General features: G+C 45.1%; 1 protein-coding gene across 1 annotated transcript; it reads right to left on the reverse strand.

Annotated features, from left to right (window-relative positions):
• Nucleotides 1-20,437: 20,437 nt before the first annotated feature.
• On the reverse strand, nucleotides 20,438-24,369 carry sost (sclerostin). The gene is made up of 2 exons (XM_088359589.1): nucleotides 24,067-24,369; nucleotides 20,438-21,826 (listed from the first exon to the last, which is right to left on the reverse strand). The coding sequence occupies exons 1-2, from the start codon at nucleotides 24,275-24,277 to the stop codon at nucleotides 21,411-21,413; spliced, it is 627 nt and encodes a 208-aa protein (XP_088215715.1). The 5' UTR covers nucleotides 24,278-24,369; the 3' UTR covers nucleotides 20,438-21,410.

Here is a 24,369-nt window from a genome sequence, read left to right on the forward strand (position 1 = left end):
GGAGGGGATGGCAGGAACTCCAATTATACTTACTCATTTTATTAATTTTGTTATTTATTTTCTATAATCATTTTCGAGCAAAACTAGCTGAAATAGGCTCCAGGTTTCTGGCCAGCCACCTATGACGGTGTCCTCGTCTTCTGGCCACAAACATCTGACTCCAATCGATGGCAAGCCGAGCGCGACCGCATCGTACACACAATTTGTGTATCATGTTTGTTTAACGCCGTTGGACGCACGAGGCCCCCAATACCCCACCGGCGCCAGGAAGGGCCGACATTACGAAACAGTGCGGTGCCATTTCCTCCCAAGTGGACTTCCTGGTGGCTCGCGAGCTTTGTTTTTATTCCCAACTTGGATTCTGATGCATGTTTGCACACAGCGCCACCAGTGGGAGCTGTGGGCAAACTTTTGTGTTCAAGGGCATTTTGTTTTTTAAATACACAGGCTAAGTCTATCCTAATAGAGAAGGTACAAATGAAAACAATAAAATTGTTAAAATGAATCTTTTACTTTAGATTAAGAGCGTGGGAATATCTCAAACGTGGCGTCACTAATGATACTAATTTCAATTATCCACACACTCAAAGCCAGTCTGTGTAACACGCATCACTATGGACATTGAGGTGATAAAAAAGGCCTTTTTCCAATGAGATGGCCCTCCCAGATCAATTTAATTGACTAAGTGGTCCTTAGTCTGCGCCAGATAACACTAAAACGAGCCATAAATGTGAATAATACAGCAGACCGATGATGAGCCTTTGAATAAATCGTCTTCATGTTCTTGATAAGAGTACAAAGAGTAGGCCGTTCAAGTGATTTAGTGTTCTTAAAAGAATTTGATGGCATATTTGGCTTCTGTTACGTGCAAATTCATAAAGTGAACACATTAGATACACGTCATATAAATATCAAATGTGAATTACACTTGGGGATTTTAACCCTGAATCGGCAGGGTTTGAGATAGTGTACCTAATGAAGTGTCCAGGTGTTTCAATTGAGCATGATGGAGTGTTGCGTTTGGTTTAAATGCTGTGTGAGACACAATCTTGCAAATCTGCAGTGTATGGTTGGCCCAAAGCCTTTAGCGCTCTTATCTGCGCCTTGCACTATAATGGCCCACTTCTAATCAGGCTTGTGTTCCTCTGATAGCGCGACAATTTCCTCTTAGTCACCCCGACGGCTCGCTTTGACTTCCCCTCCGCTCGGCATGTACAGTACCCCCCTCAACTGCCCCTTGACCCCTCCCTCAACCAATCCCCCGCCAACAAACGCCATCATGTCAACAGCGCGGTGCGGCGTTGGCGGCGTTTCCTGCTGACTGGATGGTGCGCTTGAGGAGCGACAAGTTTGACAGTTTGAACACCAGCGTGACTGATGATGATGCTAATGGCACTCGCTGACATCATCTCAGGTCAGTTGAGGTAATCACATGACACTTTCGAGCAAGCCGCAGCATCATTGGCTGTGCAGGGATGTGGCTTCCTTCAAAGAGTAAAGTCGCAACAATGTGTACTTCAGTCCACCTCTACTACAAACGTAGTCCGGGGCCAGCATCGCCATGGCAACTGGCGGACCCCCAGAGTCAGGTGACATTGTAAGGGGAACATTGCCGTTCTGGCACCTGCTGCAGGCTCTATTCAGGGGCGGACTTTAGTGGTCTTAGCTCATTCGGAAAAACGATTCCAGAACTTGCCTCATCTCTCACATGGTTTTAATCACCTTGCGCTACAAGGCTGCAGGTTCTGAGAGAGCAACTGGTGCCAACACTGAGAAGGGAAAACCATCCCAGGGGCAAAAAGGAAGAGGAAATATCAATCCATTGATATCTATATCAACTATCCAAAACCACACAGGAAGACTGACACTTCACCAAACGAGGGGCAAAGCAGCGTGGGAGAAATTACTCGGCGTGTCGGACACACAAATTCAACAAAAGGAAATTTTCTTCCCCGTCCCAACCAGCCGGAACAAGCCGCCGATGGGGGCCTTCACATCATGTCCGTCAGCGCCGCTTTCCCTAGTTTTGGCGGGCGCGGCGGATTTGTTTGCATTCTCGCTGGGGTCGGAAGTATTATTTGGGTTTCAAATTAGACTGTTGGTGACTTTACTTGATGGGAACCATGTAAGGAACCTGGCAGACACGCAGCTAATAGAAGTACATTAGCACGGTCTAATCATGTTCACCGCAGGGTAATTAATTACTAATTTTGCATACACATTAACTCCAAAAGTAGATTGCAACATTATTTTAGAGGTTAATTGCCTTTTAAGTAATAAAATAATAAATAAAAAGTCATATGATTAATACATCACTAAACAGCATGCCTTTGAAAAGAGATTTTGGCCGTCGAAAAAGTGGTGATCTAATCACTCTAGGGGAGCGCAAGATTGAAATGAAACTTCACATAAGAAGTTCACTCGCTCACGTCGGATTTTTAAATTCCCCTCGAGACATAAGAACATTTTGGGTTTTAGTACATGCTGCTTTAAAGGCATATTTTCATTTGATGTGAGTTTGTGTCAAGAGTTCTGCATGAGCAGAGAAAGGCAAAAAGGCATACATTGAATAGTAGAAGCAATAGAAGCAGAAAAAGCAACATCAAAGGCAAGAATAAAAATATACTGTATAAACATGAAACTAGGGCCCGACCGATATGAATTTTTTTAGGCCGATGCCGAAATTTCAAAGAAAAAAACCAAAGTGTTGAGCCACTGTTCATTTCATAAACTTACCTGTTGGAATGCTCCATTCACAAACTTACCTGTTGGAATGCTCCATTCCCAAACTTACCTGTTGGGATGTTCCATTCACTTAGTGGACAAACAGTGTAAGGACACCATTCAGCATGTACGAAATGTTTTATGCAAGACTAACACAATAATCAGCCAAATTTGGGCCGATGTTGAATATTTTGAAAAGATCTATAATTGGTTGATTTAATTGGCAGAATGATTAATCGGTCGGGCCCTAATAGCAGCAGTGGCAACAACAATGACATCAGTGGCAATGACAGCAACCACCAGCAAAAACATGAATAGATAGGAGGGAAAGAGTGAGGAAGTTCTTTAAATCAGGGGTGTCAAACTCATTTTAGTTCAGGTAGGTTGTTAGTTAGCTGGGTGTCAGTGCGCCCTCCTGTGGGCAAAATTAACAACACATTCTATTTGGTCTATTTGTGTCATATCTACACGGACTGGTTCTAGCCCACGGACCTTAAATTTGACACCCCTGCTTTATATGTTCAATGTGAATGTTTGGGCAAGAGTTGGAGGCAAGATGGCTTCCAAATGGGAAATGTTTAGCTAGCTGAATGACCTAGTCTTTGTGGTTGTGTGCAGGTGTCTTCATGCCTGGATGGGAAGATGATGCACTTACCTTTACGTCGAAAGTCTTGATGGTTTGGGTCTTGAGACCCCTTGCTTTGTTCAATGTGAACATGCGGGCAAGGGTTAGAGGTAAAATGGCCTCCAAATGAGAAATGTTTAGCTAACTAAATGACCTGGGTCTTTGTGTGTGTCTTCAAGCCTGGATGAGAAGATGATGCACTTACCTTTACGTTGAAAGTCTTGACAGTTTGTCTGCTTTGTGATGTTCAATGTGAATGTGTGGGCAAGGGTTGGAGGTAAAATGGCCTCTAAATGGGAAATGTTTAGCTAGCTAAATGACCTGGTCTTTGTGTGTGTTTGTGTGCGTGGGTGTGTGTTAAAGCTTGAAAGGGAATAAAATTGCCTCTTACTTTTACGTCGACAGTCTCTCCAGCAGGCATTTCACGAGATTTTTTTTCCCAACTTTCTCCACAAGATAATCGTCGATGTCCACCAATGATGACCGTGATGTCATTGGCTGGCACTTCTGATGGTTTGATGGTGTCAGGAACAATCAGCCTGAGCTGATATATTTGCAGAAGCACATGCTAAGTAGTATGTTTTTCCCGCTCTTATGGGGAGGTGGACCTTTTTGTAAATATTATTCTTAATATTTGTGTCTGCTGACATTTTGGGTGCAGTTAGTTTGGTTTGCTGGCTCGCTCGCCTCCTTCCATCACTTTCTTGTTGGATCGCACCCAGTTAGCTTGCAGTGTTCAGTCTCACTAAATCCCCTCTGGCTGTGAGTGCACAAGTTTGCCGTGTCCATGTCGTCCACCTCCCAGAGAGGAGTTAGGTCATACCTCTCCCTCCAATGATGTATTTTCATGTGCTCTGGATTGCGCAAATTTGAACAGAGGGGCCGATAGAGATCTGCTGCATTCTCCACCAAACGCCAGAGTTTACTTACTGGCCAGCAGACATAAACACATTGAGGTGCTGAGGGGGTCATTTAGATACAGCGCCATCATTAGGCCCGTTTGGGTTCACCGCCGATGAGTCCCCGTGCGCCCGAATGGAGAAAAGCGCAGGGCAATTACATGTGCTGCACTCAACTGGCAGCTGAGCAGGAAATGAGGGAGGAAGTGGAGGTGAAGTATGAGCTGCGAGTCGGCCGCTGGTTTTGGATTGGAGGCGAGACGCCGGGTCGCATGAGACCACTTTATCCATATCCACCATGACAATAGTCTGTGGAAAACTGGTATTGCCACTCTTGTCTGCAGCCTTTATTTCCTAAAAAGAAGAAAAAAATGAATGTGGCGCTTTTCGGAATTCAACACCGTTGCAAATTTCTATTGAAGTTTCGTAATAAGAAAAATAGAGCTGCGTTTTTCTCGGAAGACAGGGCTGAACTATTTCATAATTGATTAAAAAGAAGACAACATGATTGATGTTTTAAAAAGACGATGCACCCGTAGTGGTTTGCAGATGTCGCAAGAGATTCCTTGCGACTCGTCGGGAATCCCACGACTACTTAATGCATTGTCTTCGTGGAAGACTGCAGCGGGGCGGTCACGCTCGAGCGTCTCGGACTGGCCGCGGGCCAGAACGTGCAGATTGCTATCGGCCGTCCAGTCATTACAGACGTTCTGTAAATAGCAAGCTGGCAAGAGGAAATATCGCCCATCGAGTCACAACACACACACACACGCTTGTGCTGCTATCAATGAAGTTGTTTCACAGCAAACGCCAATAAGCCTCATGTCAAATTGCAAAATCACCGAAGCAACGTCCACGTGGGAAAAATAATTTTTGACTTTCCTTTTTAAGTACGACTCCATCCCTAATGTAGTCTAAGTGGTCTCGTATGTCCATGAGCGTGTTGAATTAAGGCTCTGGAGCGTTTTACATCCCAGGTGATGTGCAGACACAACTGTTATTTGCAGCCTCAGCAGCACAGCGGGAATTCTTGTGACCCTTTGACAGCACACACAACAATATGCCGACGCGCTCCGAGTGGCTGCGGCGCGCTCGTTAATCCCGGCGAGTCGGCGCGGATTTGCTCGCCGACGTCGCCGAGCTCCACCTGAGTTTACTCAGGGAATTAAAAGAGCTTCTCATGGATCTTCATGTGGTTTCCCCTCACATCAGACAAAAAAAGAGCATTTTGGTTTGATTAGAAAATATGGCACGTATGTGCTGCTTTGCTGGCTGGGAAAATAAATGGTCAACCACATGAAGACGTCTTTGTTAAGGTTAAGAGACCACATGTGCGCCACAAAGTGCCGAGAAACAGATGTTGCGCTTCAGTCCCTGCGAGCGACATGGCCGCTTTCTGCTGAGTGAGTTGGGGCACTGCAAGCGGTGACGTTCCCGAGGCTTGAGGATTCCGGAACCCCGAATGTGAAAGGGAATTTGAGCCATGTGACATCTGTCAATTTTGTTGCCAATAATCACTGGGAGTACTTTGTAGCATTATAAGACAAAGCTAACTTATTAGCTTCCAGGCCTAAATTTCTCCTAAATTTTAAAAACACGCCAAGCGAAACTTTAAAACCATAATGGAAGGCATTATTTGTCATTTTGGGCTCCTTCTGACTTTTTTTGTTGTTTTACTTCAGATTGACATGCCTACTTATTTTGATGTTGCTAAGTGAAACCGGCTATGTGTGTGTGTCTCCAACCTAACTGTGGGAATCCAGCCCAGTGTTATTGTACACGTGGTGGGCTGGCCATGACGCACTCACGCTCAAATAATGGGAACATTAAATATTTGGCCCAAATTATAATCATCCATTTCCTGGACTAATCGCAGGAACAGCAAAAGTAAGCAAAGGTACCGCCAAACGATGGCATTTAGCGATTACGAAGGTCGGCGCGCCCTCGGGCTGTTCGTTTAGCATTTAGCACACGTGACTGGTAAAGTCAGCATCTTCAGCGAGAAGCGTGCCGTGCGGATCCTCACGCCCGCGCCAGGCGTGGCGAAAGGATCAAAAGGAGGCAGGACTATAAGACTATAAACACGTGGACGGCCGCTTGCGTGTTAAATGGAGTCCGTCCAAGCTTTCCTGTTTACACCAGGAGAGAGCGGACTCGGACCTCCGGGCGAGAGATTGGACGGGAAGGGGAGAAACGTGGCAACGCCTTTTGGATTCTTGGCATTTCTCCCCCAAAAAGTTTGTTTTCTGATGGTATGATTAAAATAAATCGGCCAAGACGAGCCACCTATCGGGGATCCGTGTCGTCGGGGATTCCGTGAATCAAGTCAGGTCCCGCCCGCCTCGGCCTACCAACACAATCACAGTATTCATGATTAATTACAGCTGGCTGGCAGCGCTTAACCTCCTTTTCGTCTTTATTAGTAACAATATCCTGCACCGTGACACCCTCCCCAAACGCCTCAATGGCAGTCAGGTAGAGCAAAAGGGTGGGGCCTTCCTTCCTTCCTGCTTTGTGACATGTTTAGTCCAAAAATGATGGCTTGTCTTTGTCACGAGTGAAGCCGTGCGGTCTTCTCTTTCACGTACACAAAGGAGGCTCTATATTATCTCCATGGAAACACTTTGCAGAACACTTTAGCTGCGCATGGCCCTCGCTCTTTTTGTTCTCTGCTCTAAATAATAAACGGGTTCTAAAGCTCCTTTTTATTTTTATTTTTTTTGCTTGCCCCAATCATGTCCCAATGGATGTCAGAGTTGCTTTCTCCGCAAACAGAAAAGGAACTCGCCCAAAGCGCAAAAACAACGTGCCTAATATGTCTTGCTAGGATGACCAATTGAGATTCAGGCTGTCATCCAACCTCGGCTCCATTCATTAATTGACTGTCTCATTACTTTTGTCTGTCTTGCTGGCTTTGAAGGCGCTCATCAAGCAGGGATCAAATGGGATCACGTCTTGATTGGAAGCCAAAAGGCCACGACGAACACTAACATGACATCTTCCATTAAGTCAATCAAGAGCAATGTTGTGGTTTTTAAGTGGGGGGAAAAAAATCCCTTGGAAAGCTTCTCTTTGTTCTTTTGGATTCCGGATTCCTCCCTCTCAAACGAGGGAAACATAAAGCAGCGGCGGCGGCTCTCGGTGTCGTCTCACATTTAACACACAAATGTTTCTGCGCTGACTCCACATGGCAATGAAGCGTCCGGGCGGCGGCTGGCGGCAAGATCAAAAGCGGCGGCGAGGGGCGAGCCGCTTTGTTGACGACGCACAAACAAAAGCCGACAGGAAATACGCACGCCAAATGATGCAAACGTGGCGATGGAAGACTTTCCAGTTTCTTATCTACCTGGCAGGTAGTTCCTTGAAGTCAACAGGAGTTGAACTGGAATTTGTTTCCAATCAAAAAAAAAAAGCAGTAAAGACAAGAGAGAAAAGTTGCGGCCAAACAGTTGGTTCTCATGTTCTCATTTCCTCCGGGACATCCCACTAATCAGCAACACAAGCGCGATGAGATTTGGTTCTCAGTGCCTTGAGCACTTTTACTCGAAATGTCTTTCAGTTTGCCTCAATGAAGAAAAGCGCTGATTGATAGCTGCAGTTGTAGCGCTGATAGATTTTTTCCCAAGGCTCCTGAATGCAAAATAATGACGGTTATTATATACGAGTACAATATACGGGATTATATAATCAAGCGCTAAATCGAAAGACAGAAAGAAAATAAATATCTGAAGTTTGGGAAGATAAAGTGACAAGTTCAAGTGTCTACAACGGTAACAATCGCCAACAACATTAGAAGCGACAATTGTAAAAAGTCAACAACTCCGCACCTCGTCCTCTTCTCGGATGTTACCCGACCTGCCGCCTTCAAGCGGCACGTTTGAGGGGCCGAACAATGAATCAACTCAACGCTCACTTTACGCTCGTTCATTGTGTTGAACGCACACAAAGCTTGGGCCTCCTCTTCCTCGGTGGCCACTTCCGCTCACCGGGGATTATTTTTCACCTCACTGACGCCTCATTTTGTCACTTGAGGCTTTAACGGAGGAAGTGGAAACAAACAAAGATACGGTGTCATCGGATTTTGCCCCAAGACCTGTCATTATTCTAGAACTTCTTTTACAGATTTATTTCAGGATATCAAGATACTGTTCGGACATCAAATATATTTATTTATGTTCATCCGTTCCAGCAAAGGATGATTGACAGTTTTGTGGTCAGGTCCCATGTTCGAGTCTGAGCCGCCTGCTTGAGTCCTTACAAGTGTCACTCAAGATGACCGAGTGACTCAAGGGAAGGTTTGATTGATGGGATGATGAAGGGTTTTCATTGCGTACTTCAGTTGACAGCTAATCCAGTCATGTCACAATATTGCTGCTTACAGACCACATGACTGCAGATGGGATCAAAGTAGCCAAGTCCACAAACTTTCTCCAAATTACAAATCCAAATTACAGCAAGGAGGGCTGGGACCATATTAGGAAACATCAAGTATCCTGGCACGGGGGCGTTATGAGGGGGTCCCGTTAGGACCAGACTGTTGGCCTTGGCACTCACGCCGTCTGAGAACCGGCCGGCCCCGCTAACCTTTGGCAGCGTGGCACCTCCGAGACGGGCCGGCCCCAGGCAGGAGTGCCACTGGGAGCAGAAATTAAAAATAGGGGGGGGGGGGGGGGGGGGGGGGTGATGGTGGGGTACTTAAGGTCCCCCTAATGAAACAATCACATTCCGGGAGCCCGGATGGCGAAATAGCTTTTGTCCGTTTAAGGCTCCCAGTGAGACTTGGAGCAAAATATTTGTGCTAAGCGTGGGCACAACTCTCATTTGAGCGATGTGGTTTGTTTTCTGGATAAACAACATTTTTCTCATTTTATACCCGGCAGTTTATTTTTTGTTTGTTGGTGAGACATTACTCTGAACATGATTTCTCATAACCGAGGCTTGCTAATGGATGCTAAGCTGAAATGAGACGATGATCCACAATGTGGTCAACCAGATTTGGATAAGAAACGTTAATACCACCTTTGTCAACTTAAACTGCTGGGTGGAAACCAATTTAAGACAATCCAGGCATGCGTCACTACTGGCCCACTAGTGGATGCAAACTTAAAATGATAAAGGGGCTACTTCAAAGCCCCCTCACATAGCTCCAAATCCTTTAAAAAGCCCGTCCGAGCGTCTCCGCGGGGACACGCCCTCCAATAAACGAGCCTCCTCTCAAAGCGGCGCCTGCCAGGAATTTACGTGATGGCGGCGTCTGAATTCAAACACTTGGGGAGGATTGGGAGCGTTCCACAGCGTTTCGACGAGGACTCAAGACCACTTGGGTGGCACTCGAACCCCCCCCAAAAAAAAAGCTCCACAACAATGGCAACCTGATTACAATTTAAAGCCCCTCCAGAGGAGAAGTAGCAAACAACTAGCATCTTGTTTGAGACCCCAGTTTTGAAACTTACCTTTATCTGGGAACGCTTATTTGAAACAATTTTCAAAATTTCAACCCTCATTAAAAAACCCAATTTCAAACTAGTTTGAGAGCCAAAATTTAAAAATCGAATCCTGTTTAAAACGCTAATCCAAGGCTTGAATTGAATTGGCCTGAATTAAAACCTTACCCTTGGCCTGGGAATGCGAGTGGCCGCATCACCATGGACACTGCACGGGATGGCAGCCGGGGACTTTTGCGAAAGCAGAATTTCCATCCGTCCGTCCATCCATCATGGATTGTATGCGTCAGCATCGCCAACCTCACGCTGACTGGCCTAAGTGTCACCGCAGGCGCACACAGAGCAGCAGGGAAATGAATTGATAGCATTAATCATTGTCAGGGCATGATTATATTGAATATAACATCTGTTGTACATGTACAATGACGTGAAGGTTCCATCATGTCACCCGTGTCAGCGTATTGCGTGCGCGAGTGCGTACTGATTACAAACATGTTGTTTGATTCCGAAACGATTGCGCTGATTAAAGATGCTTTTCTTTTTTGATGAGATACACTGATTGGAAGCATATTTAGGACACGCCCCGGAGCAAAGATTGGCTCGCGTTGAGCGTTCGCTCCTTTTTTTTTTGTTGCTGTTGTAGTTGAGTATTTTTGTTGCGCAAGTTTTCACCTGATGTCAGTCTGATGTGTACGGTACCTTAAATAGTATCTGCACTACATCTTAATGTACTGTAGGGGGCGATGAAAGAATCCAAGCACCTGCGCAAAAGGTTTCCAGGTCTTTCTTGGTTTTCTAATCTCTAATTTACACTTTTTTTTAGACCGATACCAGAGCACGGATGAAATGCAGAATCGGATTTCCTGCAATACGATTTATGATAATCCATGGAAACGCCTGAGTCAGAGGAAGCATCCTTCACTCCCGGTGTGTGCTTGTGAGTGTGTGTGTCTGCATTTTCACAGTTCACCTGCTCTACACGCACACGCACAGATGAGAGTGTTTAAAACGGCCTAGTTAGGATATGAATCCCGATGTTTCCAATCAGGTGCTCGACTTGAACAAAGTGAAGACACGCCCTGGACCACGGTGCGCACGTGTGTATGTGTGTGCGTACGTAAGATGCAAGAATCCGAGCTCTTTAGCCAAATGAAGAACACCAGTCCAATCCCTCCCATGGGCCTGAACATTTTTCCCCCCTAATTATGATTGTGATGATAAATGCGATCGTTAAAAAGCTTTGAGCTGTTTTGCGTCTGACAAAATTCAAAACAACCTCGCGTTTTTTTTTTTTTTTGCTTTGACTTCGGCATTTTAACACGCTCGCGAACGCATAGGAAGAGGAGGTGGAGGATGTGATTCCAAATCCCAGCTGTCGTTTTAGCCACTGAGGAGCCTAGGGGCCAGCGTGATGTAACACAATCGTTTCGACACGCTTAGCAGCGACGCAACGTTAAACACTTCATTTGCCAGCAAGGCGTCGACAAATGAAAAAACGGGATTGACTGATTGAATGATGTGGAATGGTGTGACGTGTAAACGACATTTGGTTGGCTGATCCTTGCCCTGTTAGGTATTAGATGACATTCTTAGGTTCAATTACTGCATTTTCTGATCTACATTGTTCAGGATTGGGGTATCAAGACAGAGATAAGGTTTCAAATAAAGCTTTCAAGTTGGGACTTGGATTTCGAGCCATGGTTTTAAATTATAATTTCAGGGACAAGGGACTCTTGAGATGCATGGCTAACATGGGACGCATTAGCATAAAACATTAGCTAGATGTGCCGTAAATGTTTTTCTAAAGTCATAATTCTCCTCTCAAAGGGAAAAATAAACACATTTAATTGTTTGAGATGGATGTCAGTGATCATCTAGCGTGTGCGGGCGGGCGGGCAGGCAGCTTGTTGCTGTTACAACTCTTCTGGGACAAAGTCAGAGTACAAATAAATCACCGGAGCTGACAGACGAGTGTAAACACGTCCTGCCAGGAAGCAAACTTCCTGAGATGGAAACGCCGGGACCGCGAGCGATGTCATCGTGGCAGTCGAGAGAGCATCGCTACGCGTGACGGGATTTATTTTTAGCCGCTTCGGTGGAACCTCGGAGGGATTTGGGGAAAGGGGGTTGTCCGTTTGAGACATCAAATTAATTGTTTGTGGCTTAAAAACATGCAAAATTATTTTTTGTAGCCAGTAATTAATAGATAAATAAAATAATTAATTCATAAATAAATAGAGCCGTAGTAATAACATGTTGCTAGCTCAAGTGTGCCGTGCACGTTGTTAGCAAAACTAACCTTGTTATTGTGATATGATGGAGAAGAGGAGGGGGGTCTTCTTTTCAAAAGGGGGTATGATATCACATCAATGGGGGGTGCAGTGGTGGGGGGTCTTCGTGTGGCGGTGCTGGCCAGCAGCCAGCAGGATGTCTTGCAAAAGAGCTGCAAATGCACAACAAAGACGCATAAATGTCATCGGCAGACCAGCGGGTTGAAATACTTGACGTGTGCTGGTCTTTGTTCTGCTTTTTTTTTTTGGGGGGGGGGGTTGCTTCCCATCCTTTATTACCCGTCGTTGTTTAATCAACTGCACTCTGGACGCACTTCACAGGAAGCTTTGCCAAAATAAGCACGTTAAATACGTCCAATAAGCGACATGCAGACGCATCAATTCCCAGCGTCTTTTTCAAAGTGAAATATGGAAGTTATCATAAAAATGAGCCATCGCATCCATTTAAATCTTTGATGTGCTTTTGTTCTTCATTCCTTTCGTAGTTCAGGCCAGGGTGCCGCTAAATTCACTTGTTGGATTGTCACGAAAAAAGTTTTTTCACATCGTTGACTTTGAGGCCGTTGCCGTGGGTTACAATTCAAACACAGGGTCCTTTTTTTTCCGGGATTACAACAGAGTTGAGATTTTAAATGAAGACTTCAAGTCCGAGTTAAGGTTCCAAAATAGGTTAAAGGTTTCAAGGGTTTGGGATTTGAAGTAGAGTTTGAATGTAGTTGAATCCGCTTCATGTGAAACCCGAGTCCCATCTTGAAACTTTATCAGATGTACTGTAAATATCAAAGCCATCCACTGGCGACCAGTTCGGGATCTATTCATCTGGGGTTAGGTGACCCTGAACGGCATATGGAAAATGGATGGCTTGTTGCCGTGGAAACACCTGCACATTGGATGGCGATCCAAGAACACAAGCGAGCTGATCCAAAATTCTTCCTCATTTATCTGCGTGTTTTTGTTTCCACAACCCCTCCTCCAAAGAAAAAGGGAAAGATTTCCGACGTTTTTGATGAATGGGGATCATCAGACGGGAATGTGAAGGGAAGAAGCTGGCGGTGGAATCCAACAAGGGAAGCTTTGCTCATTTTTACAGCACACATATCTGGATGAAGTGAAACCGACTCGTGCTATAACAATGTATAAAAAAATATATATAAGCTCCATAATACACTAATGAAGTCTTTCGACCTCAAGCACAGCTGACCACTTTAATCAGACCCCTGGAGGCAAATCTACAGGGAGACAAACTTCACATACACTAGACCTGACGGGGTTCCCGGAGGCCTTGCTACAACGGGGGACACCACCCCACCTCGGTTCTGCAGGTGCACAATGGCGTCAGTCTGTCAGGTCACAGTCGCGGATGAGTTATGTTCTTTGTATTAGCCTGTTGTGGACTTTGCGTCACGCTTGGTTAGCTGGCTACGCTACATTAGCTTAGATGAAGAACATCATTGAATTCTTTGAGTTCAGTTTTGAAGCAGCTTACAGAAGACTAGAAGGGGATTTATTTTTATTTATTTATTTTTTACTTTGTATCAGATATACTTGTATGATCGATAGAGGCTACAAAATAAGTTATCCTGGAAAACAGAGCAACAGATGCTGGTGGTCAGGAAGGAGTTTCGATTCTGGATGTCGTGTCACGCCTGCTTTATCCGCTACATAAACATCAGGTGGACACTTTTATGACCCTCGCGTATGTTTTTGACGCAGTATGGCTTCACTGAAGATCCATGAAGGCACCTCGGGGAAATATGCTCCATTTTGGAGCGGCTTCCAGAATACTGGACCGGGACAAGATACTTGGTTTTGCGCTTTGGATCCGATATTTTATGTGCCAGATCTTGTAATGAGGGAGGCTACAAAAGACTTTTTGTTGGAAAACAGATGCTGCAGAGCTCGACAAGCCATCCAACAAGGAGAACGATTCTCTTGACGATGTTTAACTGATGTGCCATCTTCCTCTGCTCGTCCGCCTTTCCTAATGGATCCTGCAGCGACGCGGAACGACGGTGGCCGGGAACGTCAGTCCCATCCCCGTTGCGAGCTTCGGAGGATACAGGAGGAGTCCGATTGCACTCGGTTTCTCGTCCCCGCCCAAAGCAAAGATGCGATGGTTTCCCATCTGGGGGATCTCCGGTTTCTGTCTTGAACGGCGTCATACTGTCGCTCACCAGAGGACGCGTGTTTGGAACATCAACGGGAATGTTTGCTTAGCTATTTTGACACTTGTAGCTTGATGAAATTTGCTGGCTCTCTTTTTAGTTTAAATTTGAAACATGAAATCGACCTGAAAACCTTTGTTTGGGATCTCCAGGCTGGCGAAACACTCGGCTTGACTGGAGTTGTGTTCTTTTATTAAAATCACATGCTTTATTTTTCATCATTCATTTTTTTTAAGTCTATTGTATTAAGTACGATCATAAAAATACAGTTAACTGTTTGTTAAGGAAAGATTTGATTTTTTCCAACTGTATGTCCTGCTGTTTGTGTCTTGTTGCTCACCTCTGACGGACGCCTCATCGCTCCTCCGTAAATTGACGCCAGCTGTTGACGGTTGCAGTGAAGACAATCGTGGAGCACATCAAACGCAAGATCATGAAAGAGAAGAAAAAAAGAAGAAGAGGATGGTCAGTGTCAAATTATGTCTCTGGCTCGACGGAGGAAACAGCCGCGACCTCTTTCGCTTTTATCCTTGGCTCGGGTACACATGTTGCTCTTGGGGCTAGTTGTTGACACGTGTGACATCTCAACCCTCTCAGGAAGAACACGGAAAAGCTCACCTAGCGATGACATAAATGGGGGCTTCGACAATGAGGTGGTCCAGACGATGAAAGGCGACGTGTAAACACCCCTGTTCAAATGTCATTTTTTTTAAACTTGAGACTGACAAATACTTTAAAAATGTGTATTTATCATTGTGACCTATAACCTAACTCCTATTGGAAGGAATGGAAGCCAACAAGCTAAACCACCAAGGACTGTTACCAGAGGTAGAATAAGGACCGTTGAGAATGTTCCTTCAAACATTGCTTGTACAGTCTATAAAGATTTTATGACAATGACAGTTTGACCCCGGAAACCAACAAAAATAAAAACAATGGGCAATTTTCCCATGCGAACCTCTCTCATTGACGATTTAATCCACAGAAGAAGTTGTCTTAAATCAGGATGATAATGTTCCCGAGTTGCGGACTAAAAGCTTTAATTGAAAAACCTGTTGACGTGTACACGAGGACCTTTTGGGAGGTTCCCACACTGCTGGGAACACGGAGGCTTCCGGGCCCTCCGCTGATGGATGAACCAGCCATCTACACGGGGAATATTTATGGGCGCGCACACGTGGCCACATGTGCCGCGTTTGAATGCCATGGCTCAACTTGTAACAGTTCAGACTGAAGGTCAACGCGGGGACATCCCAGAGGTGGACTCCAGCCCAAGGATCCCGATCCGGTCTGTTTCGGTCATCAGCGCTCATGGCTCGTTTTTAATCATCATCATGCGATTCAGGAAAACTGAACTTAAAGGCCCGAAAAGAAGACATTTATCAACTGCAAATATTCTCGTTTGTTATCTACAGCGGCCGAGCAGGTGCACTGATGATGTCATTTGATTTATATATCAACTCCGTCCAATGAAAAGCATGCGTGGTAATCTATCATAATCTATAAATATGTTGTAGTTTATGCTGATACAAATCAACAGGAAGCACGATTCGATTGCTCCTCCACAAAAAGTGAACTATTTGTGCACTTCTGTTGATATCGCAAAAAAAAGCCCCTAATAGAACCTATGACTGGAATTAAACATTTTAGCACCAGAGCTTCATGTGACTTTTCTTTGGGTTTATAATCCTTTCGTTTGATCAGCGTCCAGATTCATGCAGACAACTCACTTTCCAGTTTGGAGCGACCCAAAAAAAAAATGGTGCGGCTGATTAACTGGTGACACCACCGCTGTCCCCTCTTTATATTTAATTGCTTCTATTTCTTAAAGTGCCTGGCGCGCTTGCCAAGTGGCAGCAAAAAAAGATGACTGATGGCATCGTAAAAACAGCCTCGTCCGCCACTTTTGCGAGGAGACGCTTGGCGCGGTACTCCGCAAGCCGTATTTCATCCCGCGTCGAACGCTCTTAGACAAATTTGTTGGTGAGGAGATGCTAATGGTAGGGGACTTCCTGTCAAGTTAGGGTCATAGCTTTTAGTTTCACATTACAAATGAAATGATTTTAAATCATATAAATGCTACTGTACTGTCATTTTATCATATGGAGTAAAAATAGTCAACATAAAGTCGACATCAACGTTTTCTGAATTTCCCAAATTTAGGGTCAACAAAATTTTGTGGGTCCTGAAAATTGGAAAAGGCTTCTGTTATTGTTAGAGTAAAAAAGTCAGTCATTTATTTACATGTCAATGTCATGATGTCGTTTACGAATTTGGGGACTCGGGGGAGGAATCACATTTCCCCTCACCCAAAAAAAAATGAAGAAAATGCAGAAAGAATTGCAATATTCTTCCTAGCACTTAATCTGGTGGAACGACAGTTTAATGACAACTGAAAATATCGCCGCCGCGTTTTTGCGGGCGGGGTCAACACCGGGACAGGGTGTTTAAGGTTTGTGGGGGAGTTGCGGGAGTGATCGTGATCTCCTAAGCTGTGGAGATGGAGGAGATATCTCCCGGGTCATGTAGCCTCAGCCACAAGGATGGGAGGCAATCTTTGGAGCTGATTGCGCTGAATCCTCATCCAAAGGCGGGTTAGGATCAAGTGAAACTAAAACCGTTTCCATGTGGGCCCAAGAGCCAGCGTGCTTATGGGAACGGGAAATATTATCAAGTGGGAAAGAGGAAAACGCTGCGACAAACATACAAACAAGCACAAAGGCACCGGCCTGTCTGCGCGGGCGGACACGACGCCTTCGGGGTTTGTTGTTTTGAGAGGCGCCCTACGCCACTGGTTACCGTCTCCTTCGATATCGCAGACGAGCTAACGTGGCGTCTGTAATTTTTTAGATTAAGGCTATTGGCAGCGTCCCAAATTCGTTTTGGGACCAAGCTCCAAACTAATTTAGGGGAGAGTGGGGTAAGATGCCAACCATAGCAGAAATAAGAAGCAAGTCATGCTGCATATGTAGCAACCTAAGCTAATGTCAGCTTCTTTACAGAGCACATAAAGTGAGGCTACATAAAATTTTTGCTAACAGCTTTAAAACTACAAACTTGAAGTATACTTCACTTTGACTTTTAGCAAAGTGTTTTTTCAGTACAAACTGAGAATACGTTTGTCTCCTCTATTAATAATCAAGTCCAAACACAAACTAGTTGAGGTTGCTCGTCACTTTCCAAAGTGTCTTTACGTGCCAGAGGCGTCGTGAAGCATTAGGCCAAGCAGTGTGATGGCGGGGAAGGTTCGCCAGTCGCAGCCTGTCTGGCTCCAGCGTCATCGCGGTTAACACTGATGACATGGAGACGAACCGTTTGACTCATCATTTGCTCGCCATTCAAAACGGGAGGAGAGGTTTTGGTCGGGCGTCGGACGATCTCCTGTCAAAACAAGCCAGACCGCCGCCCACACACGTGCTGCTTCCCTTTAAATCTTCCATGATTGACTCAAGCTGAAACCACTGCTCAATCCTGAATTCTAATATATGAATGGAGCCCTTTCATCCCGATTAAATGCTAACCTGCTAGCCACTTAGCTCGTGACGCAAGGCAAAAGGGTGGGAACACAACCAGGAATTTTCCCTGGGGAAGGCCCAACTGTCAAGACCTTTTAACAAGAGTTGAAGCGGCTTTTCGGAGGTGTGTTACGAGGCAGCGCCTAGGCTGGACCTGACCTCAGATGGGTGCAGCATCTAACCACCCCTAATGAAACTTGATTACGGTTACGTTGCGAAAGCCGTTAGAACCCAAGGAATTTTTAAAGAACAATTACTTAGATGATCTTAGATGATAAGAATTCAGAAACAACAGTAGAGAAAGACAAACACAGTTATCGAATAGTCTCAAGAAGCAAGTTACAAACTCTCTTTAGGGACGTTGTGTGTATGGTCGGACTGATCTCTGCAGAGTCAACATCCGCTCAGTACGCGAACTGCCGAGTGACATTGTGTAAACTCCCGTTGCTACTTTTGAAGCTTATCCAGGATTGCCGCAAGTAAACACGTCACGCCGAAGCTCCGAGCCGCTTTTCAGGTCAAACATGTCGACGAGTAAAACAAACTGTGCTTGTCTAATCCCGCACTGAACATATTTCACTTAGAAGCGTTACGTTTTTAACAGGATCCCTATCAGGTGATGATGAGTAACGACGCGGAAATTCCTGAAGAACTTCAGAGTAAGAACTCTCCCGTTGACAGCCACTTCCTCAACTCCTGTCTAAGACGCTGAGGATTCTCAAATTCAATGTTTTGCCGCAAGAAACTCAGTTTGATCATCCTTCACCGTACACACGTCTTTGATTCCAGCTGTCGTTTGCAGTCTTGGGAAAAGCGTGATTGAAAACTACTGCGGGGGCGGAATCATCTTGACGTGGCGTAATCGCCATCGAAGGTCGGCGTGTTTGCAGTTCCAGTAAAATGTTTTTCATCTACGCAAAGCCTCCTGGAGAGCTCTTGCTTGCACAAGCTGTCGATGAAGATATTTGACACATTACCAACTTTTATTAGGTTAGCCTTTGGCAGGCCGCAGGAATTGTTGTGTAAAAATGTTTTTGATCGATCCCGTTTCATGTGGACGTCACTTTGTTGACGTACTCGCTTTTACGAGTTAAATAACTCTAGCAAGGCATGCATTTGATGATAGGCTAATAAAGAAAATTCTGGCAGGTCTAGTTAGTGCTACGAAGCCTCCTTTCACCTCAAAGAGTTCTTTTCCAAATAAGAAGTATGGTATCAAAGCGGTACACGCTGCTACCTTTCATGTAGCAGCGTAAGCCAAATTCTTTCGCAGTGCGCCAAAACCCTGCCAATGGAGGGCAGAAACCGGATTAATGGGAAGATTTTCTCATCTGGCCTAAAAACAAATCAAGCAAGTGGCTGAAACAAAAGAGCTCAAATCTGATTCAATCTTCTTCAGACGAAAGTGCTCCCTAGCGCCAAAAATGTTCAAGAATTCCTAGCTCCAATTCTCTAGAGGTCTTCAGATTTTAGGAATCACTCCCCCAAAAATGAGACCCAATGTAAAGGATTTATGCTACTTATAAAACAGATGCTGCAGGGGAGATTTGGCTTTTAGGTGAAATTTCAGGATGAACCTTAAATGCACTAGAACATGATAGATGAATTTCATTTGACCTTTTCTAAATATGTGAAAGAAACTTTCAAACGTGTTTAGAGTTTCAAGACTACGCCCTTGTTGTTCTCAACAAGGCAAAATTCACAGCAGGTGTTAGATCCATAAATTGACCAATACATTTCTTGGTTCAATAAGAGCAATCATCGTGCAGTTCACATTATGACATCATGACACCAAAACGATAATTGATTGGCAGTATTGACCAAAGATTTTTTTGAGGTGGTTAAACAAAACCCCAGGTTCTAAATAAACAACTTTGGGAGCAAGGCTTTTTTGCAGGAGCATGTTTTGTACGTTTGTCTGGAGTTACAAATGGTACAATGGAGGCGTGATTGAAAGCCCGCCGACAGCTTTGGGACCGACTGAATTCCTCCCACTTCTCTCACTTGCGTTCCCAGATCAGGACAAAGGAAGCCCGTGAGCATTTATTGTGGTCAACGTGTCAGTTCTATAAATATTTTCTCAAGGCCGACAGCATTTGCGGCGATATGAGGAGCCGGTTTTCCGAGCGGGACCTATGGGACGCGTGCACCTGGAGTTCCGAGCGCCTCCGATGACACTTAGAGCGAGCGCGGTGGACATGATGCATTGGTTGGGAGTAGATTGCGCTTGACGTCTCCTACACCGCGGTTGGGAAAGGGTCACTGGGAGTTTGCGGTGTTGTGCGCACGTTAACACGGGACAGATGCTTTGTCAGCGTCACCGCGCCGTAGTCTAAGGTTTCCTAAGGGACACATTCTTTACTCTGGCCAAACGAGCAAACGAATGGGGGGCATGTCTGTTCTCTCCAGGAAAACAAGACTTGGCAATGACATAATGACCACCCGCTCGGGATGATGTGGTGAAATCAAATGCTCCCAGATAACGCCCACGCTAGAGTTACGTTTTGTGCGTGCACCTTATATTTTTGAAAGACTGAATAAAAATTCCTAAATGAACTGATTTCAATGGCCATATGGCATTTACAGGGAGTCCCTGGATTATGACAAAATTAAATTTTTACATTAGCGATAGACAACAGTATGACAGTTTTTGACTTACCTGTAAATTTGTGAGTCACAGGTACTTACGGTAAAGAAAGTTTGTCACGAGATCCAACGTGAAAGTCAGTGAGACACATTCGACGCATGACATTTGAATAAAACAAGCACACCACTTTTCAAATGTATCTGCGTTGGCTTTATTCATGTACTGCACAGTATTTCATTGCGCTGTCGTACTATATGACAATAATGGCGATTATTATATACTACAAAAAAGGTTGCATAAATAATTTAAATGTGGAAAAAAATAAATATGCAGTTCTTTCGTTAGTGGAAATCGTCCCCTCTCGCCAGTCACTGGTTCCCACCTGATTCCCCCCAGCCTGGTAAGGGCAACACTCAGGTATGCACAACGAGTGACAAATGTTTTCCACTTGCTTCTTTTTAAAAGTCCCCCAAAACAAGCAAACATCATCAGGATGCTTTGAAATCGGTGGGGAATGACACGTGCGTTGGTAAAGGGGGGGGTATGTCTGGATAAATGCCCACCTCGTCCACAAGAAAAATGGCGAAGCGTGTTCTTGGCGTATTTACAGAATGGCAGGAGGAGGATCACTCTTCTATCAGGTCCATTCGTGGGCTCACTGAATTGGTAAATCCAAGGAATGCCGAGTGCTCGTCATCACGTGAGAGCGCCACGGGGCTATTGAGGCCTTGGGGGGGGGGGCAAAGAGGTGGGAGGCCTCTTTGCGAAGCTGTCACCATCCCTCCTTTGGAACCCCTTCACCCTCATGAGCTGCCAGTGTCCCGTTTAGACAGATGTAGATGGATTACGGCCCCTTTGGTGCACCTTGTCGGTCTTAAATGCAGCAGGGGAGCTAGCGTCGTGTGTTTGTACAGATGGCTTTGAGGGCCCGGCGGGGAGGATGTTTGCTACGCTTGAGATGCATTTATATCAGGACGAGGACCCACTGCGACGTCCCCTCATAGCGAGTCCCGGACATTTAAGGTTTGTCATGCAGAAAAGTAAACTGAGATTGGCAGAAAAACACTTGAAGTCAGCTCAGCTTGTGAAATCGCTCTGGGGTGAAATCGCTCTTGCATTTCCTCGGAGATCGGTCAGGTTTGTGTGTACTCGGGAGATTCTTAATACGAGTTGTCTGTCAAGGGCGTGTTGTTCTTGTTTCGGTCCTGGGACGAGCGGCCGTGCTTCTTCTTGCGGGGCAACCGCGGGACCTCCTTAGCCTCGGACTGGTTGTGGTGCGGCCGGAAGCGCTTGCACTTGCAAGATGTGATCATGCGGATCTTGTAAGTCCGAGTGTTGCCGTTGGAACAGTGCAGCTGCACCCGGCGCGTTCGCGAGTGCGCCGGGATGCAACGGTAGTCTGAGGTTCCGCCGCTGGTCCTCCACCACTTGCCACGGCCGATTGAGTTGGGCATGAGGTGTGAGGGTAGACACTGGCCCGAGCACACTAGCTCTTTCACCGGCTTGGCGCTACGACAGGATCCGTCTGTGATGTAGCGGGTAGAAAGCAGCTCCCTGCAGCTGAGCTCCGAGGCGCCTGAGAAACAACAGCGGGATATTGCCGTTACGCTCGCTTACAAGACAAACACTGGAAAAATACATCGGCTAACTGCCTCATCACTGACTAACCTGATGCTCAATGACTCAACAGTACTTAGTTTAAATAGAGTGGTAAAGTCGACCTCTGCTAAGTTTGTGACTTATTGAGATCTTGGGGGCGGAACATGCAGCAGGAGCATTGACATCAACAACAGATTTGAAAAACAAATATATTTTCCATCCATGGCTTTATTCGAGCAAATGTGTTGGGCCAGCCTAAAAAACACTAGAATTAGAATTTTAATACGCTCATGGCTCCAGTTACCCATGGCTCAAGGTGTATCAAAAATTAATAGGATTTTTTTTCTAAATGGAAATGGCTTGACGCCTACTGGTAATTCTCAATGTCAATACCCATCCCTAATTGCAAAAGTAGGTCAGAACATTAAAGCGCGATTTGCTTTTCGAGATTCAAAAACAACCATATTTAGTCAAGTGTTTGTTAATTCAATTTCATCCACGCTCCCTGGTGGCTACGGCCTCCAGGCGCAGACGTCCAGCTGGCAGCCATCAGCTGATGCGGAGGAGCCAGTTAAGCACTCCATCAAAATTAATGGAGCTCTGAGCCTGGCACATACAGTCGTGCTGGCCTTCGGTAATGTTCGAACTAAAGACTAAAAGGCCGTCTAAAGCAACAAACACAACGGAGAAAACAATGTCATCTCCAGTTTCGGCCGCATCTTTTCAACGGACGCATGCAAGGGCTATTGTGTTGTTGTTTTGTGAGTTTCTTTTAGCGGTGTATTAAAAGGACCAAACAACGGGCGAGGGATCTGCTTTCCTGTGGGCCCACTTCACAAAAAGATGCATGAGAAGTAACCTCCGTTTTATTCTCCTAGAGAAAACCCGATCCCGATGTTCTTTCTATGGCTGCAGTACACAACGACGGCTCGCACGATCGCTCGGTATCCGCATTTTTAATGACTCTGGACGTTTAAGGAAAAAGTCATGACCCACAGGCATTTCAGGGCATGTTGAAGATGTAGCTTCAATTTAGGGTTGTTTTTATTACCTTAAAATAATTACGGGTGTGCATTGCTACTAAGAGACGATTTGATAACGATTCTCGATTCAGGGGGTATGATACGATTTTAAAATATTGAGGACTTTAGGTTGACACTACGGATTTGTCATGAATTATGCTTGTAGCTGACAAAGAATTTTCTTAAGTAAAGCCATAGATGGGGAATTCGCCAATACTGTTGTCATTGTTGTTAAAGCTCCCTAGTGGCATTCTTCTATGATGCTGCTATCCTGTTGTAAAAATATCTGTCTAAAAGTAAAACTACAAAGTCGTCAGGGAAAAGTTAAAACCTTGTGAGCTGACTGAAAACGGCAATGTAGTGTTTTGGAAAGCACACAGGCGAAAGAAGACCTCAAATCTGACACCTGGCATTTGGTTATATCTTCATTTTCCCTTCTCAGGCCACAGGTGGGAATCATTCTCAAAGGCAGCGTAGCGTTAAAAAAGCAATTTCCAGACTCCCTCATGGAAATACGCAGCCAGAAGAGGGCCGGTGTTTTCTATTAAGGCCGACATGTTACCGCAATCAGAAGCTTGCATCCCTAAGCGGAGCTTGACTAATAGTGTCAAGCGAGACGGGCAATGAACTGATGAACAAATAAGGGGTTTCCGATATCTGTGTGTAGGCTCCACTTCCCCTTGTGTCAGAAAAGAAACCGCAGGATTGCGCGTGTAAATCTGATTCTGACATAATCAAATCCAATTAAAAAAAATAGAGTTGAAGTGTGATAACTAAGATGTTTTTTTGTTAAATATTTCAAATAGTCAAAATGTGATGTTCCAAAAATTTTTGCTGATAAGCAACCTAAAGTTGAAGCATTTTTGATAACTAAAATAGAGAAGGTATCAATATAATTTTAAAAATGATCTTGCCTTATGCTGAAATGACTTTATTATATTGTTAAACGCTTGTAATGATTTTTAATCACTGTCTAGATTTAACGAGTATTTAAATTTGATTGTCAAAGCTTTGAACAGGAATATTCTACTTGGAAAAAAATCTGGTGGATTTCAGCTCTTTTATCCTTTCGCCTGTGGGCTTTCCAACAATCAAACATTTCAAATAAACACACCGTGGATGACACTAGCTGAGATTTCCTATCTTTGTCTGGGTACTGAAAAATGTACAGGCATGAGGAATAATAATCACTTACTGTAAGAGACTGAGTTGCTTGTTCTTCCTCCTGTTTTGGCCCTGTTGTTGTTATTCATGGTGTTGTTATTGCTGTTGTGAGAGTAGTCCCGTATGAATTCCGTGCCGTCGTTGGACACCTGCCTCCAAGCCTTGGCGGCGGCTCCGGAGGCGCAGCAGCATCCGCGGAGCAGCAGCAGCAGGCTGAGGAGCAGCGGGGGAGCAGCGTGCATGCTGCAGCCAGGAGGACGACAGCGAAGTGGGGCAACTGGGGGAGGTGGTGGTGCTCGGTGGATGGGTGGGTGGGCTTGTTGTGGAGAGCTGA

This window comes from Syngnathus floridae, chromosome 18 (assembly GCF_059516105.1).
Source record: "Syngnathus floridae isolate MCC-2025c chromosome 18, RoL_Sflo_1.0, whole genome shotgun sequence".
NCBI classification, from domain to species: domain Eukaryota; kingdom Metazoa; phylum Chordata; class Actinopteri; order Syngnathiformes; family Syngnathidae; genus Syngnathus; species Syngnathus floridae.